General features: G+C 39.4%; 2 protein-coding genes across 2 annotated transcripts in view; one reads left to right on the top strand and one right to left on the bottom strand.

Moving 5' to 3' along the window:
* LOC137872627 (FH1/FH2 domain-containing protein 3-like) overlaps positions 1-1,968 on the bottom strand; it is a 63,375-nt gene extending 61,407 nt beyond the window's left edge. Inside the window, 1 exon segment of the mRNA XM_068710941.1 lies at positions 1,477-1,968. Coding sequence (XP_068567042.1) covers positions 1,477-1,641 — 165 coding nt within the window. The 5' untranslated portion in view covers positions 1,642-1,968.
* A 2,517-nt stretch (positions 1,969-4,485) lies between these two features.
* On the top strand, positions 4,486-11,566 carry LOC137872624 (sodium-dependent neutral amino acid transporter B(0)AT1-like). The gene is made up of 12 exons (XM_068710938.1): positions 4,486-4,853; positions 7,241-7,381; positions 7,591-7,728; positions 7,815-7,996; positions 8,899-9,009; positions 9,085-9,197; positions 9,301-9,429; positions 9,529-9,691; positions 9,789-9,993; positions 10,298-10,457; positions 10,630-10,792; positions 10,876-11,566. Exons 1-12 carry the CDS (start codon positions 4,655-4,657, stop codon positions 11,074-11,076), a joined length of 1,905 nt encoding a protein of 634 aa, XP_068567039.1. The 5' UTR covers positions 4,486-4,654; the 3' UTR covers positions 11,077-11,566.
* Positions 11,567-12,484: the final 918 nt, after the last annotated feature.

Here is a 12,484-nt window from a genome sequence, read left to right as displayed (position 1 = left end):
TCGCAGGGATCCAGGCCCCAGCCACAGGAATTCTGGGACAAGTGACCTATACTTTACATGCAGCCCAGCCAGCCATACACAGAGCTCTACCATCACAACATAATAATACAGTAGGCTTTTCTCAGGGAAGAGCACAGAAGGTTAAAACAAAAAGAGCGAAAGGCTGCTTTAACAAAGAAGGAATAAAAAATAGCTCAGTTGTCAAACTCTTGCTAGCTTTGGCATTTTCCAATGACATGATAACATTCAACACCAACGTTTGAATCCTGGTCAGTCTGTTGAGCAAATTTGCAACATTTCAGTTTCATCCCTATAATCTAAGCCCAATATCCATTTGCCATTGCGCACAGTCTCCCTTCTGATGTGAACAAAATTGCAAACATGAACACAGGCTGTACCATCTGTCTGCGTAGAGGTTGTAATCATAAGCTTTGCTGTGGGCCATTTTTCATTTGTTTTGTGGCTTTTAAAGATGGGGCAGCAAAAGATCCATTTGGTCTGAAAAACAACTCTGCTGTTGAATGCTGGTTTGCCATCAGGGTTGTGTGCCAGCAGTGGAACTCTCTCTTTCTCTTTGTGCCTCATATTTATTTTCAATTCAATCTGTTTCCAGCTTGAATTATACATCTATATACAAATGAAGAATAAATACAAGGTCACAAAGTATCTGCTTCACTTGTTTAGCCTCTGCAAGTGTGTTTGCTGTGACCCAGCCTCGTCAGTAAGGAATGTGTTGCTGTTGCTTTTTTTTTTTTCTGGGTTACTGGGTTTAACACTGAAATTCACTAAAAACGGTACGCAGACACTTTCAATCACACACCCATCGTAATCTGACACAAATTTGATCATCTGTGATTCAGGCCTTTCGCTGCGAATCAGAGCTTTCACAGGCACGCAACATCTGGCTGCACTGAAGCCTTTGCACACCTGTCACTGTGACAGTGTTTAAAACACATTCAGAAGTAACTTTGTGATCTATTCATATTTTGTAGCTTCATCAACAGAGAGGTCAAAGGTTTCTTGGAGCTAGTGGAGATCCAGCATCTTTCAAATGTACGCCAACATGGGGTAATGTTGCTGTGGGCTTTAAGGGGAAATATTTGCAGCCTTGTTTTAGTCCTCAGGCCTGAGAGCCTATCAGTTGTGCCTGCAATGTGTTCTCAAAATAGCCTCTGAATGGTGGGTATGGAAGTTTATTTGCAGTATGCTTGAAGTGAAAAACAGCAGTATGAAAACAACTTCGTGCAGTCCTTATTTAAATCTATTTATTCATGACAATGCGTATTTCAATCTCAACATGAAAAATATTTATAAAGCTTATCTTTACTTTCAGAATTGTAGTTGTACTTTATTGTTTCCGTGTCTTATGTTGTGTTATGGTGGAATAAATCACTCTACAATCCGTAATATATCAATATTTTCTCACAAGGCAACACATAACTAAAGTCTAGTTGTTTACCACGCTGGTAATCCTACCTTGTGTGGAGTCTTGAGGAGCCGGTGGATGCCTGCTAACTGGTTGATGAGTGGGATATCCTCCCTGAAGGTGTACAGCGGCGGTCTGGTCGGTTCCGGAAAATTCGTGCTATTAAACGGATCGGTGTCATCTAAAAACTGAACCCTGCAGACAAACGTGGCCATGGTGCATCCATGCAAGTATCTCCTCTGAGAGGGCAGCCCGGTTCAATGAGAGCTGTGGGCTGTCGGCTGTGGCTCCTCTCCTGGTAACGACAACAAACCCGGGTCGCCAAGTGCGCTCGTGAGAGCAGCCTGTCCTCCCGCAGGACAGGGGGGTAGGAGAGGGGGGGTGTGCTGGGAGCCGAAAGAGTGGCACAAGGAACCGGCCAGTATTTTGTCTCGCCTCCCTTGCTTCGGTTGCGCTCGCCCTGAGGTTTTTTGGTGAGTTATTCTCGGAGAGGCAGGTGGCTAGTGATGCCGGAGAGTGAAGGATCAGCGCAGCTTGGGACAGCCGGTCTGCTGTCTGTCTGAGTCCCAGTAAATCCCCCCCCCCCCCCCCCCGCCTTTCTATTTTCCCCTCTGCCTCATCTCTCCCTTCTCCTCCCCCTCCCTTCAGTTCGCTGCCTCCTGCTTACTTTAGCTTCCGATATGAAAATGAACTGCAGTAATCCTTTAAAATATATTTAGAAAACTATGAACATATAGTATGGATGTAAAATAATTACCTACAATTTCATTGTAACATTAGATAAAATACAAAATAATAAGCTTAATATACCATAAAGTAATCATAAAGTAATAAATAGAGTAAATCAATTATATTCATAAGCCAACATATGCACTAAAACAGTATTATTGAGTGATTATTCCTTATTATTACCTTTTGAAAACAATGTTGTCAAAGAGCTCTCTACAGAGTACAACAGACATACAAGTCCAGATCAGAGTAATACTCGGATGAATATTTCCTGTGAAGAGTTTTGCTGCAAGTGCACTTTAGACCAATGCTGACCTCTTGTGGCTAAAATGTATTAATGCAGGTTATACAGACTTGCTGTCAGTTATTCTAATGCACTTTTTTATTTACATCATATTAAACTAGTGTTGAATACTGTAATATTTAGCCACAATAGACCATTTCACAGTTGTAAAGGTAAACTTTCCAAAGTTTACTTCCTGTTCCAGTGTATGTAAATGAGCTGACAGTAAGTAAACCTGGAAAGGTGTTATTTGGTAAGGTGACAGCAAAGGCACAGTAGGACATTTTTAAAAGTAAAAATCAAGATGGTAAAGCCAGTGCCTTGCATGGAAGTAGCTTGCTGCCATCGGCGTGTGAGTAAAGTACTTTATAAATGCAGTCAATTACCATTGACTTCATTACTAGGCCCTTTGTCTGTGCACCTGTAAACATCATCCGTGTATGCGAGAGAGATCTATCGTGTAACATGTTATTAAATCCATGAGAGGGAAAATCAGTGGAGATCACCTTTCAGTTACCACTGGAGGGCAGAATGCGACTTCTTTTACGACTTACAGCCACACTGATAAACCTCGAGAACAACACATCATCGACTTCATATTATAACAGTGTGCACCTGAAGTTAATGACTAGTTGTAAGGTGAAGAACAAAGTACAAAGGTTTCTTCACACACCCTGACAACCACTCACTGTGTGATCTCTTATGTACAGTAGCTCTGCCACATTATCCTGCATGATTAAGAATTACCAACTACTGTTATTCTAACTATAGTATGGTAATCTCTAACCATAAATCATCAGCTGGAATGAGTTGATGTGCTTTTAAGTGGCCACGAACTAAGATGTGGTATTTAATACTTGCCGTTGAAATTTGAACCCAAACGTCTCCTTTGTACCACAAATGGTGTTCAAGGAATGATGACAGCACATTTGTTGAACATCATAAATTATTGCTAATGGTTACCAGACAATGACCTTTAAGAGAAGGCGTTGAATCTTGAACGTCTGTGATAACACAGCAGCTCTGAAGTGTGAAACACACTTTATCATGAAACAATTTAACACAACAAGTATTTTCAGAAAACCCAACATTAGACAATTTGACCAACTCTGCACAGAACCAAAACCCAAGACATTTAGTTCACTGTTGAAGTTACCATGTACTGCAATGTTACTTTGCCCCTTTTGTGGCGTCACAGTGACCTGAGGATGTCTTAATTATCAGCTGTGCCAAAGCAGAAAATAAAGTATTATTATACAAGTTAAGTTTAGTTACAGCAGACGCATCTTCTCACAGAATGCAATGGGGTGCAAGCACCTCTCCTGTAGACGTTCAAATCATTTCTGGTCAGTTCTGTACTTTGTGTAATAAACACACATAGTTTATTCTCAACTTTCTAATGATACAACCGCAAGATCAATATAATATGCTAGCTAGCAGTAATGTGTGCCACAACCAACTGACACCAACATGAGTCTGTCTGAAGTTTCAGTTTTTCATCAAGTCTATCTTTAGAGCCATTTTTATTCTACTTCTGTTGTCCTGTCTGGGATCACACATTTACAAGTAGCTTCTCAATGGGTTGCTTAGCTCTTAACGCACATTTACCCTCAGATTGTTTGAAAATCCACAAAATGTCCAATTCATAAATGGTTAAAATATTAGTTGAACTGAAAAATAATGTACATGCATATTGTAGTATTGAACATTAGTAGAAATATGTTGTGAGTTTTTCCAATTTTGCAGACATAAAATTCAATTGGTGCATGGTTAAAAAAGTATCATAAATGAACTCATTAGAGGGATCAGAGTCTGTGTCAGTGGAGTCCTGGGTCTTGTTAATGGGTCTTGTTAATTTGTGGTGGGAGGTTTTCATATTCATGGCCTCAGTCTCATTTGCGTGAATTGGTGCACATTGCCCCTAGATGTGTGCGTCTGTCAATTTCCCACCACACAACACACAAATCCAGACACATCTTGTTCTGATTGGCAGGAATATTTTATGATGTTGACACCCATGTGTCTTCAATATGGCGGGTGAAATGGACAGACAAATAAAATAGGCATAACACACACACACACACACACACACACACACACACTTACACACACACTGTCAGAGACCGAGGTCTCTGATAGCCAGCAGCACAGGGAATCGCCCAGCTTCGCCTGTCCGACATTTTTGATCTGTAGACTGGACTAACTCCACAGACACCATGAGACTGGTTCTTCCAAACCCTGGGCTCGAAGACAGGATTCCCTCTCACGGTGACCTGGAGAGGATGGAGAAGGAGGAGGCAGGGGACAGGCCCAAATGGGACAACAAAGCCCAGTATCTGCTCACCTGTGTGGGCTTCTGTGTGGGACTTGGCAATGTGTGGAGGTTCCCTTATCTGTGTCAAAGCCATGGAGGAGGTAGGCTCTTTATATCTGTAGCTAAATTGTGAACAGAATGCATATAAACCGGTCCCATATAGTGGAAAGTGAAAAGTACTTAAAATCGTTCAGGTATCATGTTTGCCTTTAAATCAAATTTCCGCATCAAATTATAATTGCAATAGTTGTAAAAATTAAAAAAAAAATGTAATTAAATGAAATGTGATGATTCTGATAGCCTACTTGATTGTGTTAAATTGGCCCTAAAATGAAAATGAAATGCAAAAAGTCTTGTTAAGTAACACTCATGTTGCCATGATGTCCTCTGTTAATATTTAACCTAAATCACTTTAAGTGCAGACATTAGGATCATAATGATGCATCCTGGTTTTATAGTGCCACTTTGAATAATGGAGTGTTTGCTTAATCCACATGCTTTTATACTTTTAACACACCAGAGTCATATGTCTGTAACACAAAATAAATACACTCAACCTAAGAGGTTGTCATTAATTATTAACTTGCAGAGGAGAATGAATGCTGTATAAAGCTATAAACTCTACAGCAAGGAACCACTGATGCACGGTATATGGTGATATTTTGAGCTTGAAAATTGTGACTGGAGTGAAGAAACACTGACTTCTGGTCAGCTGACTGGCCGATTCCTAAACTTTACCCCTATGTTGTGAGAGTGCTTGATTGCATGTAAAAATAAACATGGTCTTGTGCTGAGATGTTGCCTAATCAGATATCACCTATCAGACAAACCAGCATATCTCAAGTTAGCAAACACTCAGCCAAAGTAGCTCAGAGTATAGTATGATATAGGAATAATATTGTATTCTGTGAGGATAAATAATCTGAAACATTTTCATAAAACTGAATCTGTTTTAAACCTCCTTATATAAACTAATTAAATCAAGATGAGTTTGCAACAATGCTAGCAGCTCTGTGAGGCTGCTTTGAACTATTTTAACGTTACCAACTAACATCCTCTAATATACTCAACTCATGATGACACAAGATAAAAAGTTATGGGATTAGCAAAGGGTTCATCCTGTGAATAACATGAATATCTGTGCCCAATGAAATGTCAGGACGATTGGCAAGACACCGGGAAATCGGTGGATTATTAAATCAGTAAGCTTCATGCTCTAAGGAACATGAATGTCTGTTTTTAGTGGCAGCTGTTAAGGCATTGCAGTCTGGACCAAAGTGGTGGACAGACAGACAGACAGACCAACATTGCCGTCCTAGAGCAACACATGCTCCAAAACAGCAACTGTTCTCAATAATCAATCTCTTGTTTATTTGGACTATAAAACCAGGTTGTTAGAGTGAGTAGTTTTACCCACCATCGCTAAGCAGGCAAATAGCACCACCCTCAGGAAATCAAAGCTCACCTAGTGGTTCAGCTAAAAAAGAAATCAGCCAAACCTATCGCATAGCTTTTATATATGATGATTTTAATGTAAAGTGTCTTTGAGTACTATGAAAAGCGCTCGATAAATAAAATGTATTATTATTATTATTATTGTTAAACCATGTTTTTTTTTTGTTACTTACAAACCCATTTTCTAGTTTTTTAAAAGCCAACATTTTGAGGATAAAAACGAAACTCCTAGACATACAATAATTGAGATAGAATAGGCTAAAAATGACAAAATAGCTAACATACAAAAGTTATTGTAGCCTACATTGGGCCAGTTGAGGGAAAATACCCTTTTTTGTCTTGACCTGGCCCTGAACCCTGAGGGCAATGCTGACATAAGTTGAACACCTTTCAGGGGTGGAAATCCGATTTCCCAACAATCTCTGTGCCACTGATGTCAAGGTAAAGCACGAGCTGCCGTTCAGGCAAGTCTACATATTAATCTCAAGTGGTTAACATTTAGCTTACATACTGAGAGCGTCAGTGAAACAAGTAGGTAAACAACCTGTAGTTGAATTTAATATCCCCCTGGCTGGAATATGGCAAAACTTTTCTTCAAGAATTCAAAGTGATTATATGCAAGGATCATAATTTGATGTGTGATTCAGCTTTTTTCATATCTGTTGCTGTTCTGTTTTGCTATCTGAATCCTGATACCAGAGTGAACTTTCAGCCTTGATGCTGCACCACCTGCATCGTCATGCATGATAATAAAGATAATTAAAGCTCATGTCAATCCCTTTTTGTTGGTTGCCAGCATACTGCATGTGTAGTTGTTTCCACAATAAAGTTTTTAAGGATTAATAACTGTATAAAATGACCTGTGAGCACAATTAATAACTGCATATTAAATTATATACCGTTTATACACCGTGTTGAGGTGTATAGCATGTCTAATGTTAAAACAATCACACATGGCTGCAGTAAACAAGGTGTATCTATGTTATCACGCACATGTCTCCAGTTATCTAAGCTTATATTGGTGTGTCCCCAGGTGCTTTTATGATCCCTTTTCTTATCCTGCTCGTCCTCGAGGGGATCCCACTGCTGTACCTTGAGTTTGCCATCGGCCAGCGCCTCAGAAAGGGCAGCGTAGGGGTTTGGGCTTCCATTCACCCCTACTTGACTGGAGTTGGTGAGTGCATGCATAAGTGAGTTTTAGTCCAAAATGAAAGGCTTGTTTTAAATCTTTTTTTTGGTTGGACACACTTATCAAATCCTCATGTACGTTTTCCACTACTATGGAAGTCCATTAATACCTACATTATTACAAAGCATGCGGGAATCATGAGAAATGGCTGTGGTGCAAAGCGTCACACTGTTGATTTTCCCCCTCTATTACAGGTATTGCGTCCATGGCAGTCTCGTTCTTAGTGGGCATGTACTACAACACCATCATCGCCTGGGTGATGTGGTACTTCTTCAACTCTTTCCAGAGCCCACTGCCATGGAGCCAGTGTCCTCTCAATGATAATCTCACAGGCATGTCACCACTTAAAAAAACTAAAACTTCAGCCTTAATATTTTACGATCCATTTCAAACAATTTGATTTCCCCCCTTCCTGTAGGTCTAGTGTCAGAATGCAAACGCAGCTCTCCAGTGGACTACTTCTGGTACAGAGAGACATTAAACACCTCGGAGGCTATAGAGGAGGCTGGAGGTCTGCAGTGGTGGGTGGTGCTGTGCTTGGCTGCTGCTTGGAGTGTGCTCTATTTTTGCTGCATTAGAGGAATTGAGACCACAGGCAAGGTAGGGCATATATGGCATTAGTGTTGCATAATGTGGCAGCAGAGATTTGTCATTCATTTGAATGTTTATTATATATTTAAATCCAGTAAAATTTAGTAAGGAAGGGAATTCTCTTAACCATAAGTCTTCTCTCTCATTTCCTCTTTTTTATCAGTATGTGATTACGGTGCACTTTATACATGAGACCTTGGATGTCATTTATCACTCTGCATTAAGATTTATTACTGGAGATAATTATACTCATCATTGAGCTGGATGCTAAAGTTGGATGGCCCTACCTCTCTGAATAGCATGATAGACACTAGGCTTTATTCATTTATAAGACCCAAACACTTTTTTTACCCCCTTAATTTGCTTCATTGTTGTCTTTAAGTGTGGGTCCTTATCAAACATGCTTATATGACTGGATTATGTTGCAGGTGCCAGCTGTTTTTATTGGGCTTTCCAAATCCAGTTTTTATATTGGGCACCTGTAACATGGAATAACATCCAGAACATTCTACCTCCCTTTCATCCTTAGGGCAATTTACCATTACAATTTAGTTTCTTTTTTGTGTTTCTTGGTGCCTGTGATTGTTTGTTTATTTCTTTTTTTTACTTGGCTGTATTGTAAATGAGGTCTATCTACCTCAATGTAAAAATAAAGGTTGAATAAAATAATGAGCTTTGGGAAGAGCCAGGCTAGCTGTTTTGCCCTGCTTCCTGTTCTCTAACAAATGCGGCCTTGAATTTGCGAAAGTAGGCTACTAATTAACCTAATACCATAGGTGTAGGACAAAAGTTCCCAATTTGAGTAATAACATTTGTTTCTTATGAAAGCCATAGTTATTCAAAAATAATATAATGATATTTTAAAAAGGTACAGTTTGCACCTTTAAATATGTCTCTATCCTTTCTCTCAGGCTGTGTACGTCACCTCCACTCTGCCATACGTGGTCCTCACCATCTTCCTCATCAGAGGACTGACTCTGAAAGGATCTGTAGATGGAATCAAGTTCCTCTTCACACCAGATGTTAGTCATTTAATTACGTTCTCCCTACCAATGGCATGGGAGATATTTCACTCTGCTGATGATATTGATTTCTAGCTAGATGAGTTGGTGAACCCATCAACGTGGTTGGATGCAGGAGCCCAAGTGTTCTACTCCTTCTCCCTGGCCTTTGGAGGGCTCATCTCATTCTCCAGCTATAACCCTATTCAGTTAGTACATGTTAAGTCTACATGGCATCTAATCTTATCAGCTGAGATGAACAAACTTTTCAAAAATGTTAAATAAAACTATGAATTTGTATTTTCCTTCTAGCAACAATTGTGAGCAAGATGCTATTATCATCTCCATTATTAATGGCTGTACTTCTATCTATGCTGCCACTGTCATCTACTCGATCATTGGCTTCCGGGCAACGGAGCAGTTTGATGCCTGCCTTAATGAGTATGTGCATGGAACATTACGTCAATTTATTTGGGTTAATCAGGGCAAAAGTAAAGAACCATTTTTCAGTCACTCATATTCCTAAATTTTCTCTTTCAGAAACATCTTGATGCTGCTGAATGCATTTGATCTGGCTGAGGGAGCCGTCACAGAGAGCAACTATGATGAAATGCTGCAAAAGCTCAACAGCACAATCTCAGGGTCAGTGGTCATTCAGGGGCTGGACCTTAGCACCTGCAACCTCAGGACTTTTCTCAGTGATGTATGTTTTTTTTTTTTTTGGAGGCATCATGTTTGTATTTCATTCTGAGTAGTTAAATCCATTGAGTGTTGTGAATGATTGTGCACTTGTATTCCAGGGAGTGGAGGGAACGGGTCTGGCCTTTATTGTGTTCACAGAGGCCATCACAAAGATGCCTTTTTCTCCTCTCTGGTCCGTCCTCTTTTTCATCATGCTCTTCTGTCTCGGGCTTTCCACCATGTTTGGAAGTATAGAGGGAGTTGTGGTTCCCCTGCAGGACCTTAAGATCTTTCCTAAGAAGTGTCCTAAAGAGGTGCTCACAGGTAAATGATCTTATTGACCCATGTGTGTTACCTTGCATGTCACCAATCACAAGAATGTTTGGAGGATATGTGGCTTGAGAATTAATAGACTCAGGACCTGCTGCTTGTCTCATAAAGGTAGTGGCAAAATCCATGTAACACAGATACAGGAAACTAACTCTCAGTGGCGGTGTCTCTGTTCTGAACTATCTGCCAGTAGCATCATGTGAGGAGCTACCATGAATGCTGATGCTACATAAATTTGTACAGCGGAATAACGATTAAGAACATTGTCAATAATGAGTTTTTTTGTTTGGGATTTTAGGGATTGTGTGCTTCTCATCCTTCTTGATCGCGCTCATCTTTGCTCTGCGGTCTGGTAATTACTGGTTAGCACTCTTTGACAGCTATGCAGGCTCCATCCCTCTACTCATTATCGCCTTCTGTGAGATGGTTGGTGTAGCCTACCTGTATGGAATAGATAGGTAAGTTTTGAACAGGAGATTACAAAGCCTATTTTGCCATAAAGAATCCCTGGAATGTAGTTACAGTGTTTATGTATGTGCCATGTTGATAACTCTCTTAAATCAAGTTTTTCACAATCAAATATTACAACATAGCCAAATAGTCCTAAATTAGATCTACCTCCTTTGACAGGTTTAACAAAGATATTGAGTTCATGATTGGACACAAACCCAACATCTTCTGGCAGGCCACATGGAGAGTGGTCAGCCCTTTGATTGTCTTAGTCATCTTTGTGTTTTACTTCATCACCAAAGTCAGTGCCACACTGACATATATCACCTGGAATCCAAGCTCGGTAAGTTTCTCAACTGTTGTTCGCAAAATTTCTCAATTTTATTATAAAAAAATTAACATTTTTAAATATTTGTTGTGTCACAGGAAAACTTCCCGGTTTTGGAGACATTACCCTATCCCAGCTGGGTCTATGTTATCATCTTCCTTTTGGCTGGATTTCCTAGTCTTATGATCCCAGGATATGCTTTGTACAAATTATTCCAGAGATGCTGCTGCAAGAAAACAATCAATAAACTTGAGCTCAACACTGTATCTGCCAATGTCAACATGTATGACACTCACTAGATTAACAAGAACATTACACTGTTGCTTTTAAAATTTGGTGTGTAATACTTTTTTCAAAACAAGAGACCAGTGCAATGAAGATTATTTAATCCATAGTGGGGTATGCTTTACTTTGTTGAAATTTGATTTGTCAAAGTGATTGAATTTTTAGATTAACATACTGTGTGTGTGTGTGTGTGTGTGTGTGTGTGTGTGTGTGTGTGTGTGCGCATGCGTGCGTGCGTGTGTGTGTGTGTGTGTGTGTGTGTGTGTGCGCTGAGGACATTTTTTGTGTTGACGTGTTGATAAAAGTATATAGAATCATTGTAGATGTTCATGAGATTTTTTAAATTGTATATTTTGAGAAAAGCTGAATAAACGTATTCAATCAACAAGGGCTAGCTACCTCCTCATAATAAAGATTTTTCTGTCTTCTTTCAACTACTGAAGATTTTACTTGTCCCTTGATTTTATGGAAACAGTTTAATAAAATTCAAATTTAACTACATAATGATGTGTTTTCAAAGTACAATTTGTGTGACAATAATATTTATGTGCATTTTTTGCAAAACTATGTGTTGTGATGACAAGACAAGTGACAGTAGTGGACACAAAAAATATAATGGTGGAAAATCAATTAATTTACAGCCATTTTACGAATGAAATTCCACAATTTGGATCTGTTCAACTGATATCAAAGTTTCTGTGCGGGGTTTTTTATGGTGACTGAATGAGCTCAAAACGTGGATGTATTAGCCCTGGGATTGACTGGCGACCTGTCCAGGATGTTCCCTGCTTTTATGAATATCCTTAAAATAACCCTTTATATGGCTTCTATAGATTACCATTCAGTATACACGACTCTGTAAACGCCGAAAGTAGTCTTTCTTTGGTTAATAATTTGCACTAGAAAGAAACATTGGAACACTGATAAGGTTTATATGTACTCCGAATTGCTTAACAGTTTCACGGCAGGAAAAATGTTACGATACAAGTAGAAAAATCTCTTCCTCTACTCTGAGGAAGGGATAAAATACTGAAAGAATTCAGCATTTTAAATTAAAATCTGAGAGAACATGGACTAGATGTGCCTGTACAGACTGATAAGACACAACAGTCAGACTTCTCAAAGACTGGAAAAGGCACAGCCTGATTGTTAAGATAAGAAATGATGGTAAATATGTTTTCTCTGACTGTAGTGTTTCATTCTTTCTTTCTGTCAGACAAGTGACAGACGTTTTGCTTGTTGGATATGTTTGTTAACCTTCAAGAAAACCTTGTGTTAAGAGGGGTAATAAAGTGAATAAATAGCCAATACCATGCTCCATTTCCCAAACAAACTCATAAATATCAATCTCATCTTTGAGGGAAAAGTGTTTGTGGAGGAACCTCACGTGATGTATTAACCATTATCAAGAAGGTTGCACCT

Source organism: Cebidichthys violaceus, unplaced genomic scaffold, assembly GCF_023349555.1.
Source record: "Cebidichthys violaceus isolate CVI_PGR_0920_01 unplaced genomic scaffold, fCebVio1.0.p SCAF_16, whole genome shotgun sequence".
Classification (NCBI taxonomy): domain Eukaryota; kingdom Metazoa; phylum Chordata; class Actinopteri; order Perciformes; family Stichaeidae; genus Cebidichthys; species Cebidichthys violaceus.
Note: the sequence above shows the minus strand (reverse complement) of the source record. Positions and strands in the feature narration are given on the sequence as shown.

Excerpts from the sequence above, each read along its gene's own strand:
- LOC137872624 (XM_068710938.1), top strand. The coding sequence starts at position 4,655 with ATGAGACTGGTTCTTCCAAACCCTGGGCTCGAAGACAGGATTCCCTCT. Across the intron at positions 9,010-9,084 it reads AGTTCCTCTTCACACCAGAT|CTAGATGAGTTGGTGAACCC; the intron begins GTTAGTCATTTA and ends ATTGATTTCTAG. Across the intron at positions 9,692-9,788 it reads TCAGGACTTTTCTCAGTGAT|GGAGTGGAGGGAACGGGTCT; the intron begins GTATGTTTTTTT and ends CTTGTATTCCAG.